The following is a 21,657-nucleotide window of genomic DNA, read 5'->3' as shown; positions in this document are numbered from 1 at the left end:
GTTTGAATGCGAGCGCGGGCGTCGAGCCGGCCTGTGGCCGCCGAGGGGGATAGCGGTCCCGAGGTGGGCGGTGTCCGGCTCAGGGATGCTTTGTCGCGGCGGCGTCCGGTTTGCAGAAGGCCTGGGCTTTCGACCGAGGGTCTGGAAGTCGCTTTAAAGAGCATCCTGGTGAGCTGACGCATTCTTCCTCGGCGGGACGGAGGGAAGCGGAGGAGCCGCCCCAGGGAGGGGCGTCCCGGGGTGCGGGGTCCGCGGGTTCGGGGCGGGGGCCCGAGGTTTCGGCGGCTGCAGGGCGGCTGCAGGGCGAATGTGCTCACGGATGCGTCACCGCCATCCACAGGGTCGCTGCTGCCTCCCCGCCAACCCCGATGGGCCGTGGCCCGATCCATGGACGCTCCCTCTGCAGACTGAGCCTGCCTCGGCGTCCCGGCTTCAGAAGTCTCGGCCGCTGCGGTCTTCCGGGCGTTGTTCTTAACTCCCAGAGCGATCGTCTCCCTTGCACCCTTTGGCACAGTCGTCTGTGTTTTGAATCGAGGGAGTTGACATTTCTTGCCCTGAGTTGGCCTCGTTCGACACGATGGGTTTCGTTTTGGAGATTTCAAACCGAAGCGCTCGCGAAGGGGAATGGTAAGATAGACGGGGTTTACTTAAAATATGTATGCTTCGAAACAGTCCCGTGGTTAAAATGGGGGGGACAGTATCATAAACAGTCTGTTGATAATTGTTGGAAGCTCAGGGATTTCTTAAACTTCTACTTTTTTCACAGACTTGAAAACTTTCCATAAGAATTGCGGGTTTCCTTTTGTGTCATGTAAATAGAGTTAACCCTTGGCCACTCAGCGAGAACTAAATCCAACAGCTTTTCCCTTTGAAGAGTTTGCTTGTTTTTTAAGGTTTTGTGTAAAATTGGCAGCCTGATTTGTATTCTGAAAGGACATAAACGGTACCTAAACGGATTTAGTCCAGCTAATTTAAAGATTCGTAAGAAGGTAAAGAAAGCATAAAATCGATCTTGCCTAGTACTTTAAAGAAAAACCTACAGCAGGCTGCTGAGCAACCAAGAATGTTGTTGCTAACCCATACCTCCTCCCGCAGTCCCTGAGTGCTAGGAATACAGGCAGGAGCTACTGCAGCCCTCTGATTTTTATTTAATTAGAAAAGTTGCAGATCTCTGTGAGTTCGAGGCCAACCTGGTCTACAAGAGCGAGTTCCAAGACAGGTTCAAAAGCTACAGAGAAACCCTGTCTCAAAAAAAAATCAAACAAACAAAAATAAAGAAAAAAGAAAAAAAAAGTTGTTATATTTTAAAGTCAAATTTGTCATTGATAGTATTACACTAAGCAAAATATTTCCAAAAAATATCGCCAGAATTAAATTATTGACCTTGCAGCATCATAGCACATGTCCTGTGTGTAAATTCTTAGTATAGAGAACACTTCGGCTCTCAGTGACTATTGTACTCTGAGTTAATACCTGTCTGGTCTGTTCTTGTTTAAAGAGTTCTCTCAATTTTACTGGAAAAACAAAGCTGAATACATTAAGTGAATTTCAAAATCAGTTAAACTTGCTTAAGAAAGGGTAATTGAATCTACTTAAGAATTGAAAATACAGGAGCTGGAGAAACGCACTGGTTAAGAGCACTGGCTACTCTTCCCCACGACCTAGGTTCAATTCCTGGCACCCACATGCTGGCTCATAGATATCTGTGACTGTAGTTCCAGAGGATCTGCAGCCCTTTCTGGCTTTCCTGGGCAACAGGCAAACATGTGCACAGACATACACGTAGGCAGAAAACCTGTACACAAAATAAGATTTAAAAGAATGAAAAGTACTGGGGATATGAAGGTCAAGAGGCGATTCTTATTTTAAAAAAGGCTTATAGCTAGCTCATTCTGAAATAAGATTTGTCAATTAAATTTGTTAATTTAAGTATTTTGTTCTCTATAGCTACTTTTTGGGGGAGAGAGTTGGCTAAAGTTTTATATTGTTGCTTGTCTTTCCTGTTCCTTGTTTCTAATGCTTTATCTGATGGCTTAAAAATTGACTACCTTCTGCCTGTAATGGAGGCAGTAGGCTTATAAGTCTTAACAAAATACTGTCTCTTGGCTAATGATAGGAATTGTGATGTCATAGAACGTATCACCAAATGAAAAAAGGATTGTTCATTAGCAGCTTTTAGGACTTTTAAAAAGTGAGTATCTTTTCCTTGGTATGCTGAGTTTATGCTGAAATAGTTTTTGCATATATATTTCCAAGCCCATAGTAGGTATTCAGTTTTTTTCTAAATCATTCATGAAATGGCTAATAGTAAAGGTAATGGGAAACATTCAGAGCTTAAATAAGAACATTTATTGTTTACAACTAATTTTATTAATGAAAAAATTAATGTTTACTTATTTAATAGTTTTTATGGCTTATAATCCATTGGCACTGTAAGAGTTTGTTTTTGTATTGCAGTATTTAATGGAAACAAAGAACTTATTTTGAGAAAACCATGGCAAAATCAACCCCAAAACACAGACACAGACGTTGTTCTCGGGAGTCTTCAGTTTCCTCTCTCCTGGCTAGCTGCAGCCTGAGTGGCGGTAGTTCCTCCAACTCTGGTGGCTCTTTTCAGTATAAGGACAAATTGTACAGTTCGGCTTCTGAGGCGTTACAGGCCTACATTGATGATTTTGATCTACGCAGAGAATATCCTGGAGCGAACCCTGGTGGAGTAAAGACTGGTGGAGCGTCTTGTAACATGCTGCGGTTTTCCAGCTATGTGCATAAACCGACCAACGGTATGCTGTATTCTTAGGCTTTCTTGCATTCGTTTATATCCGGTGATTAGCATATTTGAGTAATGTGTCTTATAAAGTTGGATTTCTTTTTGTTATTTTGGAATAAAAATAACTTTTATTTTGCCGAAGTCTTTATACTTTCTGAAACACATTGTATACTTGTCATGATTCCAGGAGTTTTTCCCTAAGATCTTTTGACCTCGGAGAGGACAACAGTAAATATAATTACCAATAGTAAGTGGCTGATCCTAAACTCTCAAGCCACTTTTTTGTGGCATGATGGAAAGAATATTGCTATTGTCTTAACAAGCTATTGCCTAAATAATCCCAATCATTCTGAGTTTATATTTGCTCAGTTTTAGCTGGTCAGATAGGAATATTATTTTTTATTGTCTATATTCTGTGGACCAATAGTCACAGTATACTCAATAAAGTTTTCATGAAGACAAGTTGGAAAAATATGATGTTGATAAGCACTGTACTGAACACTTCCAGAAAAGCACAGAGTGGGAGGGATGTGGGTGATGTATTCCAGAAGAGACCTACAACGGCATTCTCTGTGTGGCCATGCCATTGCAAGGTGACTATGTGGTAGCCAGTTTTCGGTAATCAGCCTTAGTGATTGTGTTAATTAAAAGGAATGTCCTCATTGAGAAAGTTGAAGAAACAGTAAGTTAGAGAACACACACAAATTCAGCTGATTGGTGATACACATAGGAATTAAATACTGAAGAGGTCTGAAAAAGCAAATTTTATAATTACCAGGTTATATATTTATGTTTAATATTTCTATTCAAAACTAGTAATAAAGGGAAAACACCAAAAAGAGTCCTAATTTTTTAATTCTCATTTCCTGTTAAATGTTGCATATGATAAAGAAAATAAGTAGGGCTGGAGAGATGGCTTAGTGGTTAAGAGCATTGCCTGCTCTTCCAGAGGTCCTGAGTTCAATTTCCAGCAACCACATGGTGGCTCACAGCCATTTGTAATGAGATCTTATGCCCTCTCTGGCTTGCAGGCAGACACACAGACAGAATATTGTATACATAATAAATAAATAAATATTTTAAAAAGAGAAAATAAGTAGAATTATCCTTTATTTTTCAGCTTTTGAAAACCTTGATCACAAACAGCACTTAAACTCCTTGGCCTATAGAAGGGAGACAATTGCTGATGTGGACACCGTCAGCCTGACAACTGATGATTTGTTAAGACTGCCAGCGGACGGCTCTTTTTCCTTCACTTGTGTTGCCCCTGGTCACCGACCAAGCAAGAGAAACAAGAAATACATTGGTAGACCGGATTCGTCGGACGTTAAAAAGAAGCCAAGTTTTTATGTAGCCTCTACTCCCAAGAGCAAGGATAATGTACTTACTCCTGATATATATACAGATGTAAATGGAAAGAAATGTGGTAGGCCCAGAACCCCCAAACCTATGACTAGAAATAATAAATGTGTTTTGGAGTCACCTTTATCCTTTCCTAAGGAATCGTCTTTCAAGGACAGTTCAAAGTACGGTCCTGAAAAGAACTATCCAAGATGGCTCACGAGCCAGAAATCTGATCTTAATGTCTCAGGGGTAACTAGTATTCCTGATTTTAAGTATCCAATTTGGCTCCACAGTCAAGACTTGCTACCTGATGGAAATAGTCAGAGGGTTTCTAAGTTACTTAATGAAGATGCATATTCCCCCAGGCATAGTCACCAGACACAAAGAACTCCTCCGCCTACAGATAAAGTAGATGGCTTTGAATATTCTTTTCAACCTCCAAACTTTACAAATTCCTTCAGTGAGAATAAAGGATTAGTTAATGAATATAAATATGATCCAGAAAATAGCCAGTGTCAGTGTGAGAATTCACTTCTCCCAGGACAATCCCCAAAGCCGTTCTGTGGTAATATTTTGTTTTTAGTCTTTTATTTTAAAACAAATGACATGTTAAAATTTAATGTATTCTGTAGAATCTTTGTGTTGTAATAGCGTATTTTTATGATGTGAATGATTAGCACTTTAAAGCTATAGATGGTCTCTGTTTTCTTTGTTTAAAGTATCCCACTTTGTCCTAATTTGCTGTCGTAGTAGTGCACATTCCAAATATTCTACTTCCTGTTCAGTATTTTTTGAGACTTCAATTTTTTTTTTCTTAAAGAGTGTTTTTAAAATTAGGTGACAAAATCGAATTGCTTATCCTGAAGGCTAAGAAGACTCTCAGGCAGCCTCCTGACGACTTACCAAAGCCTGTGGCGAAGGATGACAGCCCTTGCTCCTTAGATAAACTTGAAGCAGAACGATCATGGGAAAATGTCCCTGTTACTTTGTAAGTAAGTGACGTTGTTAGTGTACCAAATGGAAAAGTGCTATGGCAACATCAGATTTGCTTTCCATATAACTTAATTAACGGTGGAATGATCTAACTTTTGTATTGCTTAAGTTGTAGTTGTCATTTGTTAGCATAAGATGGTGTAATGTTTTGTATACTTACGTAAAATACATGCTATATATGTTCATTTCATTTTGGTGTCGATTGTATATATATATAAAACAAGTAACTAATATATATATATATATATATATATATAACATATATGTGTGTTCATAACTGTGTGCCTACATATAATGGAACTTGACAAAATTTATTTTGCATTTGGAGTAGCGTTATTGCATTCTTATCACTTTTACGTCCTCCTGACACCTGTTACTCATTACTTGTTTACATTTTGGTTTTCTCTTTGAGGTCATTGCTCTCCTGAGATGACAGCACATTTTTAGAGATGGTCTGTTGGAGTTCATAGGGTTAGAGATGGTCTGTTGGAGTTCATAGGGCTCTTTTCGTTTGTATTCTCTGCTTTCCTATGTACTCTTTTTTGGAATAACTCGAAAAGCGCCTGCACACCTAGGATGAGCATGGTGTTGATCAGCGCTTCCTTCTGTAAGGACGTTTATTCCTTAGTGTATTTACTCCATCTGAACTCAAAGAAACACAGTTTTGCTAAGCTGTATCTGTTCTGATATTTAGGCTCTAATAGTTGATTGTCTTGCAGAATCCCTGGATCCTTTTTCCTTTTTGGAGACAGTGTCATGCTCTGTAGCCTAAACTGGCCTTCAAGTCTCAGTCCTCCCCTGTCAGCCCGCCAAGTGGGTTCTCCTCCATTGTTTCTGAGTTGAATACTTCACTTTGGGATGCCAATGCTGACTCTCATCCTTCTCATCTCTTACTTTTCTTCTTTGATACCAGTGTAAGCTCTTTAAATTTTGAAGATGGAGAAATGATAGTTACGTAGGGTTGTGGAGAGATTCAGTTGATTTGAAAATGGATATACTGAGGCTAGTTTCTGATTAAGAGTGTTGCTCATAAAACTACTTTCTCCTTCTAGTTTTATTTCTCAAGTAATTTCAGCAATATCTTTTAAAAAGGGAATTGATGACTAGCTTATGTAATGTTAACTTCATTTTTTTTATTTCCTAGTCAGTCTTTGTGTTAGTAAAGAATAGATATAAAATACTAGAGCTAATTAAGAGCAGAATTTTCGAATGCATTTACTATATATGTTTTGCATTTAGATTCTAAAACTTGTATTTTGTACAAGTAATATCAATGATTTGACCCAATAACTTGCACCTAGCATGTCATATTTGGAGAGTTAGCCTACAAGTATACTTATAGAAAAAGAAAAGATATATTGCTGGGAAGAATAAATAGATGTCAGTTGAAGACTGGTGAACTATTCCAGGATGAAAGAGAATGAATGGGAAGCAATACAGTTAGTGTTCTAAAAGCAGAAAATAGATGCCGGAGAGATGGTCAGTTGGTAAAGTGCTTGCGCAGGACCTCGGTGTGGCTCTTCAGCACCTGTGTAAGAAGCTGGGTGTGCTGGTGTGCACTTGGAATCCCAGGGCCTGGGGCAGACAAGACGATCTCTGGCTGAACTGGAAAACCATGGTTAAAAATAAGATAGTAATAGCAGAAGGCGTAGAGATTGATCTTGGCCCAGATATGTCCACACATACACACCATGCACACCATGTACACACACCCACAGCCTCCCCAACACAAAATAAAAGGTAGAATATAGTCAAAATCAGCTAATTATACTTTAAACAATTTGTTGTAAAAATTTTAAATATAAAAATAGGATGTGTAGTGGGCCTCTCTGTGGTCTGTATCTCCAAAGGATATATAAAACTATACTGTTGAGTGGCGAGCAAAGACCACTTAGAAAGAGCGTATAGCAAAGTGTGAGTGAGATATGTCAACAAAAAGTGCTTCTTTCTAAGAAAATGATTAGCATGCAATGTTCAAATTTTATAAGAAGATTACTGGATCTTGTATTTTTAAGTTAGAAATTTAACTTTATAATGATAGATAAAAAGTGGGATAATTTCAGAATTTAAAATTGGGAACATTCTTCCTTTTGCCATGAGTACTCCTTTACTACTCAGAACATGAAGAAAGAAGCGGCTACTATCTGAGGCACATGGGGAATTAGTTCTTTTACAGGACCTCTGTGGGATAAGGACAATGAATCTAGGTACTCAGGGTTAAACAGGCAAATTACCTAAAGTCATAGGAGCTGGGATTGGGATTGGAATTTTCAGTCTGGGATTTAGAGTTTAAAATTAAGCCTTTTCTCAGTTTTCCCTGTGTGGTCAGCAGTTCTGGAGGGTGGGTTTGCCTTGTCTGGAAGTAGGAGGACATAAAACTGCCACTGACGTAGAGACTGCACATCTTTGAGTTTTCTGGTTATCATTTGATAAATAACTTTTTGTATGGATGGATGGCATGGGGATTGAACCCAGACTCTTTCTCAAAATTTACTTGGCAAAAGGTACCTGTCAAACAGACAAGTTTCTGAAGCTGTTTGTAGCCTGGAGAGTCCATGGGAAGCTGTTCCGTAGCCGGGAGAGTCAGTTGAGGAATAGTGGTTTACTGTATATGTGTATTGTCTGTAATGCTGGAAAGCGAAGCAAGGGGATACAGGAGGGCTGAATTCTGGTACTGGTTTAAGGAAAAGATGGAGGAATTATTGCATAACTATAATATGAATCATATCCATGACATTTATTTTTTTGGTCACAACAGTTTGAACAAATTGTTAAGTGTGTGTGTTCATGTATGCGATTATAGTGTTGTAGAAGCTGGAAGAGGGTGTTAAATCTCCTGGAGCTGGAGTGCCAAGTGGTTGTGAGCCACAAGATGTGGGTGCTGGGAAAATGGGGTCCTCTGCAGCCATAGCAAGTGCTGTTAGGTGCCGGGCTGTTTCTGCAACCTCTCTTGTTTTTAAGTGAAAAATGTAAGTGATAGAAGGCCTGCTTTTTAAACCTGGGGAACTTAACTACTGCTTGTATCCTTTAAATCCTGATTAGCAAATCTCCTGTCCCCGTGAAAGCTGATGACAGTCCTCAGCAAATTTCCAGGACGCAGTGTATTAGTGAGATTCTTGAGGACGACTTAAGTGATGGGAAGCAGGTGAGTAAAGTTAATGCTTATAGTAGAAGAAAGTCTTTGGTTAATTTGTGCATCCTCATTTCTGTGCATCCTCCTCATTTCTGTTTTTTAGTATTTTAAAACAATAACAAAAAGTTCCCAAATTCATTTCTCCCCAACATACCCACAAACCATGACCACTTTCATGATTTTTAATATTCTAAAGTACAAGAAACTAGAGTCAAATTTTACATGCAGTTTGAATTGTCGTTACATTGTCTCTCCTTTCCACCCCAAAACATAAAGGAGACCGTTCTAGAGGAAATTATCTTTCTTTGTAAGCTAGTTCTCCGATAGTATGCCTATCATAATAATTTAAATTATTGCGTTATTTTACAAAGTCACTCTATATAATTTACAAATTTACACGTTTGCATTTAAGAAATGATACAGAATTTGACTTAAAAGTATAAAAAGTATAAGTTTGACCAACATGCTCAAGGATTATCAGTATGAGTCAGTGTAGCTCCAACAAACAAAATAATGGTTAAAAGTGGCTACATGGCCAGGAGATTTATGAAGTAGAAAATGCAGTGAGATTCTAGAGAAGGAGTAGAGCGCTGACGCGGAGATGATAGCAATCTGCAGTGCGGTAGTGAGTTGTTAGAGTGAGCCAGCAATTGCTAGATTTGAGATGTGTCTTGAAGGAATTCAGATAGTTCACACCAACTGCCAGGGTGATGACATTACTTCGTAAAGGATGGCTGGTGGAAACCGTGTTCGCGGAACGTGTAAGGTTAGGGCGGGTCTAGACGGTGTCCTTCTAGTCACACTCTGGTCTCTTCGATTGGTATCTCTTTTTCCACAGCTGTGACCTTTCTTTCTCCTTCTAATTCTGGGTCTCATGAGTTTCCTTAGCCTTCCTGGAGGAAATGCTTCAGTTTTTAGGAAGTTCCCCATCCCTCAGCAGTAGCTCTAAGTAGTGAGGAGACACCACTATAGCACCAACAATAGTAACCCATCAACGATAGAGAAATCCAGGTTAAGTTGACTAAAGCCCATTATTATGTCACTGATAACCAGCCTACATAGGGTGTTACTTAGAGTAGGTGTGGAGGCAGAAAATGAGGGAGGGGAAAGGGGAGAAGCAAGGCGAAATAAAGGGCAGGAAAGTAAGGAGAGGAGTAGGGAAGAGTGTTTTGGAAGGAGAGAGAAAGGACCAAGAAATTAATGAAAACAAATTCCCAGTAATGAAGAACTTCATAACTAAAATTAGACAAATGTAATGGTAGAATAACAACAATAAAAATATTAAACGCTTTTCTTAAAAAAAAAAAGGTAAAGTCAAAATAGTACTAAATACATAAAGGGGAAACAAGGCAAAAAACTGTCTCTGAAAAAATACATAAATAAGATTAGATTAGTATATTAAGGAGAGTAAAAAATAGAAACAAAGTAAAAGTAATAGCTAATGAATCTGCAAAGAGAAAGGGAAACAGCGAAAAAGGAAAGGAAAGAAGAAAAGGGAAAATAAGGTTGTGCTTGGAATGGCTTTCTGGTGGTCAGACATTGGAGACTCTCAGCTCTGTATGTGGATAGAGTCAGCTGAACTTCTGGGCTCTTAGCGTCTTTCCTGTGGTCGGTGCTGGTGCCGAGCTATGTGGTTCAAGGGTGGGTGTCTACTAGAGATATCGTGTAACTTCCTTGTGTTGGACCTCTGCTGCCTGTACTCAGATCTGCTGTCTATGTCTTAGATTTGCCCACCTTTCAGCTACTCCCAGTTCTTCTTCAAAGTGAAGCTTGCAGGAACCTAGCAAATATTTTTGGAGTACAGAAGGCAGCTTCTACCTGAGTTTGTGTAGGCCGATGCCTTAAACTCTTAAACATAACCATTCTGTTAGTGGTATAAGACTGGATATTAGTTTGCTGGAGCTTCAGAGTTCATGGACTCTACAGTGAATTTCATTGCTTCAGACCTCAGATCTGGACTATCAGACTCCATTGTTTTTCTCAGTTGATAAAACTGCAAAGGGTGAGTCTTCTTCTCCCTGTACCATTTATTACCTGAGCTGAACCAACTGATGTCTGCATTTTATCTATCTATCTATCTATCTATCTATCTATCTATCTATCTATCTATCTACCTACCTATCTATCTACAAACCTACCTTAGCTGTCTATATCTGTTTGTCTGTCTGTTTGTCTATTTACCTACCTACCTACCTACCTACCTACCTACCTACCTACCTACCTACCTACCTACCTACTTACCTATCTGTCTGGTTTATCAGCATCAGGGCCTCTTATTGTCAATAAAATTCTCCCAACATCTATTTCAGCACCAAATTGAATTTAGATTCCCAGTTCTCAGGCTTCAGGGTATCTTAATTTAAACAAATAGGTACTGTGGTAGTTTAAATGCTAATGTCCCCTATATTTTTATATCTTTGAATACTTGGTCCTCAGTTGGTGAAACTGTTTGGGAAGGAATAGAAGGTGTGGACTTGTTGAGGAAGTATGGCATTTCCATTCTTGGGACTTGGGTTTTGAGGTTTCGAGAGGTTTCTGCCATTTCCAGTGTGTTTCCTCTCTTCCTCTGACTTGTAAATCAAGATGTGAGTTCTCAGCATAGGTTCTAACTCTCTGAAACTGTAAACCCAGACAATTGCTTTCTTTCATAAATTGCCTTGGTCATGGTGTTCTATCACAGTGGAAAAATAAGTGAGACTAATGCCCTGCCGAGATGCCAGTGTGCAGTGTAGCAGGGCTCTCCAGTGCTACTGTCCTGCTGGAGAAGTCACAACAGAAGGTAACAAAAGCTTCAGCCATTTCTGAAGCGTGAGAGAGCTGTGATCTTATCTTGTGGTGAGACTGCTTGTCCATGCTCACTAGACTGCCTCACTCACCTGCTGATAAGGCTTCTGTGTCCACTCTTTACCAGAGAGCTCTTAGGTTTGGCTTGCTTCTTTCCACTGAGTTGGGTTCCCTTTCTGTTTCTTTGCACTGCTTGGCTGTCCTGTCTTATTTTCACAATTTCCGTAGACCAGTCTTTGTTCTTTTTGGGACAGAGTCTGTTTTTTTTTTTTTTTGTTTTTTTTTGTTTTGTTTTGTTATTCTGGTACTGCTCTGTAACCAGCTCACTGGGAGGCTGTTTTCAGTCTGTTACTTAGAAGATGTTTACATAGTTTTATGAATATATGAAACATTACTGAATCAGAGGAACAACAATGATGTCCTCAGAGACATTCACTACTAGACTTCAGTGGTAAGTCTCAGATTATTGAATGATAAGTACTGATTTTCAGCCTAACTGAATCCTTACACTGCTTTGTAGTAAAGCATAATTAAATTAAAATTGGCTATGATAAGTAACTTTTAAGTATATAGTTCAGTGACGCTTTAGTTACTTGATATTATTACAGCCTTCACCAACAACTGTGTCCAGAACCTTTTTGTCTTACCAAACTGAATCTCATTACCATTTAAGCACTAACTTCTTATTCTTCTCCCCCACCTCCTGATAGAAGGAATATATCTTGTTTTCTCTGTGAAGTAGCCACTTTAGGAAGCTCCTAAGAAATGTCATGAGCCAGCAACACTCAGAAGGTAAAAGTAGGGTTGTGAGCGTAAGGTATAAATTCCCAAATAGATGAGTAAATTAAATATCCTTCCAGGCTGTCTTCAAAGAATCAACCACCCTGTATAGTTAAGTACTGAATACATGGAAAGTTAGTACGTTTGATTATTAGGATGTAAAGAGGTAAAAAGTCAGCATCTCTATATGAAAACATACACACATGCATGTACACACATGTACACTCACATATGTAATTGAAAATTTGTTTTAAATCTCATGTCTATATAAGAGGAAAGGTAGTATTTTTGAATTTATCTTGTTTTATTTTACATGATTTCCAGTTTTATTCATTTTCTAGCAAATGTAATTTTCTGTTTCGTTATGCCTGCATAGACTTCCGTTGTGTTTATGTGCCACAATTTCTCTATACATCAGCTGTTGCTGGACATCAAGCTTGGCTCCATTTCCTGGCCATTATGAGTAGTAGTGCAGAAGGTTTCTCAGGCATGTTGATGTAGTTCTTTGGGTACATAACCAAGAGTAGTAGCCAGCTTATATGGTAGTTCTTTTCTTAGTTTTTGAGGACCAATTATTCCATTTACATAGTGACTGCAAAAATTGTACATTTTCACAAGCCAGTGAGTAAGGCTTCTCTTTCCCTTATCTTGACCAGTGAAAACATACTTGAAAGTGTGTGGAGGAAGAGTTATTTGAAATCTAGGCCTCACTCAGTTGATAACTAATTATTTTTAGGCATTTGAAAAGAACATTTTGCCTTGGCCTGGATCCTGAAGACATTTTTGTTTAAAAGCTATGGTTTTAAGAAGTTAAATAAATGTGTGATACTAATTTGAAAGTATCAAGGATGAGGAGGAGTATGCAAACCTGCTTACTGCTATTTCTAAGTGATTTCCCCTGGAGACCGGGTGTGGAGAGGGGTGAGTTAGTAGTTAGTAGTGTTGGTTTCCCCTGGAGACCAGGTGTGGAGAGGGGTGAGTTAGTAGTTAGTAGTGTTGGTTCCCCTGGAGACCAGGTGTGGAGAGGGGTGAGTTAGTAGCATTGATTTGTAAAAACATTTTCTTTGATCAGTCTTTTCCAGTAGAGTGACTCTGGGTATGGCAACAACATTCCAATCTCTCTCTCTCTCTCTCTCTCTCTCTCTCTCTCTCTCTCTCTCTCTCTCTCTCTCTCTCTCTCTCTCTCTCTCTCTCTCTCTCTCTCTCTCTCTCTCTCTCTCTCTCTCTCACACACACACACACACACACACACACACACACACAGGCTTTTTTCTTTGAGAATATATATATATATAATAAAATGATCTTCTCTGTCCCCATTTTCACCCTCTAAGTTTTCCCACGTGCCTCCAACATGCCCCTCTCTCAGCTTCGTGTCTTGTTTTCTTTTGCTGTTATTGTTTTTTTTTTTTTTAAATAACAATTAGTTAGTGTGCCCATATGTGATGCGGTGTGGCATCATCCACAGAAGCAAAGAAACCTGCCAATGGCCACATCCTCAAAAAGAAAGATTCTTCCTCTCCCAGCAGCTCTCAATCGCTAGTCATGCCTCAGAAAAGGATGGGACTAGGGATTATTTGTCATCAACCTGGGATGTTGGCTGGTTTGTCTTCTGTAGCTCTTGTCCATGTAACCAGAGCTCTTGTGAGTTCCAGAGGACACCATAGCAGTCCTCCCTGCCCTTCAGCTCTTTCTTTTTCCTCTTCTGTGGCGTTCCCTTAGCCATGTGCCACTAATATAGATGACTGAATTATGGCTGAGAATTCACTCTTGTGTTCTCCCCACTTGAAGTGGTTTTGCATCTCTTCATTGACTGCTGTCTACTACAACAAGAAGCGGCCCTGACCAAGACTGAGAGCAGCTCACATCTATGGTTATAAATATAAATGTTTAGAAAGCAGTTGAAATAGCTAGATCATTATAACATTAGTAAAGTTCTGCCTTCGACCTGTGAACTCATCTAGCTATGGACTGCTGATGAGACATGGTAGTATTCCTTGTGTGAAGCAGCAGTCCTCCAATCCAGTCAGACAGCACTACCCTGCAGCAGTCATGCGCTGTTACACCAACAGGCACATGTCTTCTGGAAGGTTGGCATTGCGACACGCAGTGTCCAGTGCTAGGCAAGACCACAGGTGTAACAGATTTGATTTTTTAAAACTCCAGTTTTAGTACATTGTCTGTATTTTTGCTTTAATTCTTGGCTGGGTGATACTATACAAACAATGTACCTTTTTCCTTCTGTACTTGAATAGTTTACTTTTATCATCTTCTTTAACTTTAGAGCTCTACCCTGTCTGGAGGCAAACATCATGGTCCTGTTGAAGCCTTGAAACAAATGTTATTTAACCTTCAAGCAGTACAAGAAAGTTTTAATCAGAATAAAAATATGGAGCCAAAAGAAGAGATTGAACAAGTAAGCATGAACTTATGAATTAAGATGCATGATTTTATCTGAAATAGTATTAGTTAATTTCTTCTATCAAGTGTCAGGATACATGACATAAACATGATTTATTTTGACTTGTAGTTTCAGAGCTTTCAGTTCGTAATCTTTGACTTAACTGATTCTGGACCCATGATGAGACAGAACATCAAGGCAGCGGTAGCGGTGTGGCAGGGAGTAGGCTGGGGATTGGCTGTGCATCTCATGATCCTACTAAGGGATAAAGTGAGGAAGGGACTGGAGACTAAGTGTAACCTTTGAAGGCAGGCCCCAGTGAGCAACTTCCTTCAGTTAAGTCCAGGCTCTTAGTTTCTACAACCTCCCCAAATAGTGCTACCAGTTGAGGGTCAACACTTGAGCTGTAGGAGCATTTCATATTCCCATTTAAAGCAGATTTCACCGGCTTGTTTTAGGTCTACCTCTAGTTCCGTGTAACACAGTCCATTCTGGAGAACTCTGTTAGAATTATGCAGTTTTTAGAAACTGTTTTACTTCTAAAGTGGTCTTCTCTTTTTTTTTTTTCTTTTTGCTTCTGAGCTATTTTTTTCTGCTTATTTTATTACAAATCCAGCATCTTATTTAGAGATACTGCTGCTACAGTTATTGTATGAAAGGCATCGATGCCATCTCTAAAATCATGCAGAATTAATCTGTCTGACTTCTTCCAAACACAAAAACTTCTTTCAGGGTTGTGAAGCCTAAAAAACGTTTTCAGTGTTAGACTTCTTCACCTTCGTACTTCAGAAAAGCAAATTTATTTTTGTTGCTATGTGTTCATTCACACTTCCGAGTACAACACTTTTTTAATTTGTGTTTTTCCTAGAAGCTTTGAAAAATTTGTTTCTGCTTCATACTATTTTGTAGGGGATGAATTTTCAAAATACAGGACCATAGACGTTATATTCTCCCATATCTACCGGCAGTGAATTCTGACTGCCACTTACTAGCAAGTGGGACATGAATATAAACCAATTAACTGCTTTACTTTCCGTTTTATGTTCTTTTTTGTGACAAACAAAATTTTGATATTTCTGATGCCATATATATTAAGTAGGTATGGATTATGGAAGAGCTGAATCAAGCCAATTGGTGCATATCACCTATAGGTATTTTTTTATGGTAAGAGCATTTAAAATCTCTTTGAAAATTTCAAGCCCATTAATCATTATTGACTATGGCCACCATAATTATATAGTAGCTATCTTGCACTCACCCCTCCAGAGTGTAATTTTATATACTTACCAGCATCTCATTTGTTATTGCTCAGCCAGCCTCTAATTTACTGTGTGATCCAGTGGCTGGAAAAATTGCTCAGTGACTGAGGAGGCTTGCTCTTCCAGAAGGCCCACATCTGGTTCCTGGCACCCATGTTGGATGACTCACAACTGTCTGTACCATTAACCCCAGTCCTTTAACACGTGTACCTTTTAGATCCATATGTGAGTGAGATTACGCATTGCTTGATTCTCCTGTGCCCGGCTTGTTCTCCTGATCAGCCTTATTGCCGTTCAGCGGAGCTTTATTACCGTCACTGAGCATGACGAGTGAGTCCGCTCAGTATCCCAGTTTGTTTGTTTAAATTACAGTATTCATTTTTTCCTCCTGACACCCTAATTACAGTGTTAAAGTACAGGGTAACCCGTCCTTCACTTACTCTCTTAAACATCATTGACACATAACCTTTTATGTGAAGATGCAATTTCAAGTAAAAGTTGTAATGCCGTAAATGAATGCAGAGAGATTGTAAAAATATATGCAGCTTTAATGGAGAAATAGACTTACAGAACCACTGTTCCCTCGGAGACCAGGAAAGCAGCAGCAGTGGCTGGGAGCATGCTCGCCAAATTTATAGGCAAACATTAGCCTGAGGTGAATATGCCCCCTAAGGGGCGGGACTTATCCCTACATCTCCCCTTTTTGTCTAAATAAGACAGAACTAAACCAAATACAACTATATACAATAATAACAAATAATAAATATAACAAACAATATTGAGAATCAAAAGTTTTGTTAAACATTCTATCTCAAGGAGTCTAAATAATGTAGAGACTAACTACAATTATATAATCTTCAACTCTGTCAAAGATCTGAGAAGGGAATAAATATTACTTAGCAAACGAGATATATCCAAACTGTGCAACAATTGACAAAGACAACTGACTACCTGGGCACTCACCCAAAGTCTCGTTTGCAATGTTGAGTCAACCAACTTTGGCTAAGGCCTAACATAACTGACATACCATTATTAAAGGCAAGGAACTTTCTTAGAACTATCCTACCCTGTCTTGGCAGGATAAGACAATCCTGTTTCATTGTCAGAAGTTGAGGTATGGGCTTTTCTTAACCCAAAGGCCAGTTCTGCCTAGAAGACAAGCTCAACGTTCTCTCGGGAGTAGAGTGGCATTGCCAGGAGTAATTGTGTCTCGTTGGCACAGAATTCTAGGTTAGATTAAAGGCCATTTTCTACAGCTCTTCGAAGAGGCTGAAGATTATACTATCTATCTTGAAGCCTAAAAGAATAAACAACTGTGCAATATATGAAGACAATGATCTTCAACTGTAAACAATGTTATTATATAAATAGTATCAGAGGTAGAAATGTACATTGTAATATGGTAGCTGTATCAATACAATATAGACAAAGTTATAAGCATACTCTTATACAAAAATAGAGGTAGGAACACTCACATTCAATATTCAATATATCAATATACAGGAAACAGTACCAATACAATTTTCTAAAAACAGTAATTCACAAATACCAATCATCCCATCAAACCAGTTAATCCCCCTTTTTTTATTATTACCCCTAATTCCATAAAATATCTCCCCATCCCCTCAACCCTAAACCAACCACTAAAAGATGTCCCTAACCCTGAGGGCAAACTCTGTTGGGAGAGGGGACGTCGTCCTCTAAAATTGCTTCTAGCTGACATGGGGGCGACATTCTTCTTAGGGGCTCCTGTGAAAGCAAATGATGGTAAAATCCCCAAATCTGGCGAGCTTGCTGTGTTAGCTAGCGGGCTATGCGCTTGAGTCAGGGCAAAATAGCCTCACGTTGTGCGCCAAAGTGTAACGGCGTAAATGAATGCAGACAGATTGTAAAAATATATGCAGCTTTAATGGAGAAATAGACTTACAGAACCACCGTTCCCATGGAGACCAGGAAAGCAGAAGCAGTGGCTGGGAGCATGCTCGCCAAATTTATAGGCAAACATTAGCCCAAGGCGAACATGCCCCCTAAGGGGCGGGACTTATCCCTACATCAAGTAAGGTTCTTTAATGGACATATGTTTAGAAGCATATTTTAGAAGAATTGGACAATGAATTAAGTAGTTGTAGCTTTTGCATGAAGGAAAAATGAAAGTATTAATTGCTTTCCAAAAATAGTTTGGTATAACTAATTATTCCAAATATTTTCAATATCTTGTTTTTTAATAATAGGTATCAGAGGATGATTTCTCTAAACTACAATTGAAGGAAAATATGCTTCCGATTACTAGATCTCTTCAAAAGTAAGTATTCTTTACTAAGATGAACACAAATCCATTTTAGTCACTTATGTGACAAGAATCAGGGTAGAATTCAGTTGCATGGTAGGCATGTCTAAACTTCTTGTAGCTCATACATTTTTTAAAATTTGTTTTAAAATGTGATTTGTGTGTGTGTGTAGACCAGAGGTCAACACTGAGTGTCTTCTTCCTTATTCATAGAATTCACTTTATTTTATTATTTTTTTGGAACACTGCTTTCTCTTTAATCTGTGTGTCGTTTTCTATTTAAATAATCCTAAGACACTCATTTAAAATATAACACACATGAGTTATTCTTTTTTCTTTCTTTCTTTCTCTCTTTCTTTCTTTCTTTTTTTTTGAGACAGGATTTCTCTGAAGCTTTGGAGCCTGTTCTGGACTAGCTCTTGTAGACCAGGCTGGCCTTGAACTTACAGAGATCCACCTGCCTCTGCCTCCCGAGAGCTGGGATTAAAGGTGTGCGCCCGGCTTCAGATTCTCTTTTTATCCTAAAATAAAAGCAGCAATTTGAGATGTGCAGTACTGTTGTAGATACACTGTAATGATAATTTGTTATGAAATGAGTTATCTAATCATAATTGTTTTGTGAAGGGTAGGAGATAAAGATTGATGTCCATTCTTCTACATGTAGCTTTTGAGTTTGACCAGTACTGTTTGCTGAGGATGTAGTCTTTTAATGTGTATTTTAAAAAAAATCTAGGTTGTTAGTGTGTGCATTATTCAGCTGTATTGGAGAAGTTGCTGTATTCCTTCTTAGCAAAAAATGAGTGATATTTTTAAAATTAAAGCTATCATTATGATAAATATTAAATGAATTATATGCCTTGTCTCCCAGATGATGTCTCCATGATATAGCATGGCAAAAGAAAAAACATTATTGCGGAGTTGTTGGAAAAATTATATGAAAAATGTTTTATTAAATAGGATACATGTGATACTGTTTTTATTAGGTCCTGGCAGATTTGCTAAAATTTGAATATCAGATATTTCAAGAAAATGTTTGTAGAACGTTAAATTATTTTAGTTCTCACTTGTTCAGATGTCAGAGTTTATAAGAAACAGTTATTAAAGTTTTATGTTTTTCTGTAACTTCATTTCTTACGGTAGTTCTGAAGTCAATAAATATATAATCACTTTCTTGCTTTCTACATTGGCTAGTCAGTTCTCACTATTGGTTTATAATATATTTTTTGTTTTTCTAATAAAGGGCCTTACAACACTTATCACGCCTGAGAGACCTGGTCGATGACACCAGTGGGAAACAGTCACCAAAAATGTGAAGCGGGAAATAAAGCTTTAACCACAGTAAACAGTCATCATACAACTCAATATGTACTTTTACTTTTACTTACATTAGCAAAGTAAATATAAGCCATATATTTTTCTATGGCTACATCAAGTGTATTTCTAAAAATAAACTTGGAAATATTTATAGGCCTAATTTCATACAGAACTAGGAAAAACACTAAGGTATGTCTTGAAGTGATAACTTGGGTCTTCTGACCAGAAAATATTTAATACTCAAAAGTGGACAATTTCTTTTCCTGCCATTCATCTGGACCCAGCTCTTATTGACAGTCTCATCATTTGTCATTTAGCCCTTTGTTTGATGTTAAGAAGCTCTTTAACCTCTATCCTAATATTATATTTGTGTGTATACTAAATATATTTAGCAGTTTAAGGAATACCTTAAATTGTTGTATCATATGGGGTTTTTTCACTTTTAAACTTTCATAAATTTAATATTTAAGATGTTATATTTGTAAGTAACATTGATTTCTAATAGTTGGTGACTCCATGCTAATGGAGTGTTTTTTGATTGTGATACCACAGAACCTTCCTATTTAAGTAATTCTTCTGATTCTTTGTAGATAATCTTGATAATACTTAACAGTTCACACATCATTTTAGGGTATATTTGAGAATTTAATATTTGTTATGTGATTATTGTCTAGCTTTTAGTTTTGGATTAATTCCAATCTATTAAAAGCTGTAATTTTATGACAAATGTAAAACTAAACAAGAAATGAGTGTGGAAAATCTAGAAATGATTGTAATGGAAAGCTCTTTTCTAGAGTTGTCCAAATTTGTCTCTAGATGGAACTGAACAGAGCTGTGTTTTTCAGTTTCTACTAGTGAGTATTAATGTTTATAAGTAGGAAACATCTGCATCAATGAGGCATAACTAATGCATTTAAAGTGATAAAATTAAAGAATGCGTATGTATATGGTCAAGTACTACAAGTTAACATTTACCAAACGACTGTCTCTTTAATAAATAAATTTATTGTTATATATAATTTTTAAGCGCATATGGCTAAAGCTAGTAAGGCACCATTTAACATCAGATGCTATAGAGTAGACCCTGTCTTTTGTGTTCCCTAGCCAACGAAGTTTCCCACCTATTTATCTGATTGACTAGTTTGAGAAGCTTTTACCAGTAGAGTTGTTAGCACTAAGAAGATTAAGATCACTTTGCTGCAGACACTATATTTTGTTACAAATTCTACTGCTTAGAAAATGGCTGATGTAACCAACTATACAATTACTTTGTAGATTAAGTTATGCCTGGCTCTTTTTTTTATTTCTTGTTACTAATATCTTTATTTATTTATCTATTAAAGATTTCTGTCTCTTCCCCGTCACTGCCTTCCATTTCCCTCCCCCTCCCCCAGTTAACTCCCCCTCTCTCATCAGCCCGAAGAGCAGTCAGGGTTCCCTGCTCTGTGGGGAGTCCAAGGACCTCTCACCTCCTTCCAGGTCTAGTAAGGTGGACATTGAGCCTATAATTCGTGATCCTAGAGAAGCTAAATAAGAAAGTGAACCCAAAGAAAAACATATAGTCATCCTCCTGGATATTAACCTTCATCAGGCGATGAAAGGAGACAGAGACAGAGACCCACATTGGAGCACCGGACTGAAATCTCAAGGTCCAAATCAGGAGCAGAAGGAGAGAGAGCATGAGCAAGGAACTCAGGACCGCGAGGGGTGCACCCACACACTGAGACAATGGGGATGTTCTATCGGGAACTCACCAAGGCCAGCTGGACTGGGTCTGTATGCCTGGCTTTTAAAATGAAGATTGTAACAGGGTTATGTCAGAAAGGCCTGGGAGAGTCATTTCACTGTAGACAATTTCTAAAGAGAGATCCGAGGTGTAAGTTACAATTACGTATTAATTGATCTCCGATGGCCCCTGCACACATATGGCATTCACTCATGCTGTCAGACACAATGAAAATCTTCCTCATGACAGTTATTTTTCCTGTGCTTTCAATATAATTTAATTTTATTTCTATTCCACCCTTCACAGTATATTACAAAACCTAGTTGGTGGAACAAGTGCTGCCAAGCACAGGGTTGACACTTGGGGTTTTAGATTCTCAGTTTGGACAATCACATGTTATGGATCATGGGATTTCCCCTTCAAAGTCTTCTGTTCATCCTATTATCTCCTCCACCCCGCAAAGCCATCTTAAAGTGAGGTAGGTCATGCCCACTTCAGCCTTATTTCCTTTTAATATTCCTACTGATCTTTAAATAGAATCGGAAGTTTTCTAACTATTATAGCTAGACATAGCCATTCTGCTTACTTGAGCTCTAAGCACTTGGGGGATTTATAGGTTTTTGATATTTTGCATTTTACTAGATAAGCAACCCATTTTTCAAATGTAGAACTAAAGGAAAGTCTATTTTTCATATCTGGCTGTCTTAGTTGCTCTGTCCAGCTGTGATAGGGTGTCCAAGGCTGGGTAATTCCTCAAGTCCTTTTCTAGTTCTGGAGCGTGAAAGGTCATCAAAATGCCACTATCCCTAGCTGTCATTCTGTTGAGGGCTGCTTTGCTGCCAAGATGGTGCCTGGCCACATTCTCC

The 21,657-nt window shown here is 38.5% G+C and overlaps 1 protein-coding gene across 4 annotated transcripts; it reads left to right on the top strand.

The window, feature by feature from the left end:
• Nucleotides 1-21: 21 nt before the first annotated feature.
• C18H18orf54 (chromosome 18 C18orf54 homolog) lies at nucleotides 22-20,409 on the top strand. Of its 4 annotated transcripts, none has more exons than XM_013349459.2 (9): nucleotides 22-168; nucleotides 341-627; nucleotides 2,458-2,783; nucleotides 3,891-4,679; nucleotides 4,952-5,102; nucleotides 8,150-8,252; nucleotides 14,089-14,220; nucleotides 17,696-17,766; nucleotides 18,992-20,409. In XM_013349459.2, the coding sequence occupies exons 3-9, from the start codon at nucleotides 2,495-2,497 to the stop codon at nucleotides 19,062-19,064; spliced, it is 1,608 nt and encodes a 535-aa protein (XP_013204913.1). In that variant the 5' UTR covers nucleotides 22-168; nucleotides 341-627; nucleotides 2,458-2,494; the 3' UTR covers nucleotides 19,065-20,409. The 4 variants fall into 4 exon arrangements, with proteins under 4 accessions (XP_013204913.1, XP_026639430.1, XP_026639429.1 ...); XM_013349460.2 differs by having other exon boundaries at nucleotides 25-168; nucleotides 3,891-4,076; XM_026783629.1 differs by lacking the exons at nucleotides 14,089-14,220; nucleotides 17,696-17,766; nucleotides 18,992-20,409 and having other exon boundaries at nucleotides 23-168; nucleotides 4,952-5,106; nucleotides 8,150-8,226.
• The last annotated feature ends 1,248 nt before the right edge of the window (nucleotides 20,410-21,657 follow it).

The sequence above is a fragment of the Microtus ochrogaster genome, chromosome 18, assembly GCF_000317375.1.
Source record: "Microtus ochrogaster isolate Prairie Vole_2 chromosome 18, MicOch1.0, whole genome shotgun sequence".
NCBI lineage: Eukaryota > Metazoa > Chordata > Mammalia > Rodentia > Cricetidae > Microtus > Microtus ochrogaster.
The sequence above is the reverse complement of the archived record's forward strand: the minus strand, read 5'-3'. Positions and strand labels throughout refer to the sequence as shown.

Coding starts and splice junctions, on each gene's coding strand:
- C18H18orf54 (XM_013349459.2), top strand. CDS start 2,495: ATGGCAAAATCAACCCCAAAACACAGACACAGACGTTGTTCTCGGGAG. Junction 4,680..4,951: donor ATCCCCAAAGCCGTTCTGTG/GTAATATTTTGT, acceptor TTTTAAAATTAG/GTGACAAAATCGAATTGCTT. Junction 8,253..14,088: donor ACTTAAGTGATGGGAAGCAG/GTGAGTAAAGTT, acceptor CTTTAACTTTAG/AGCTCTACCCTGTCTGGAGG.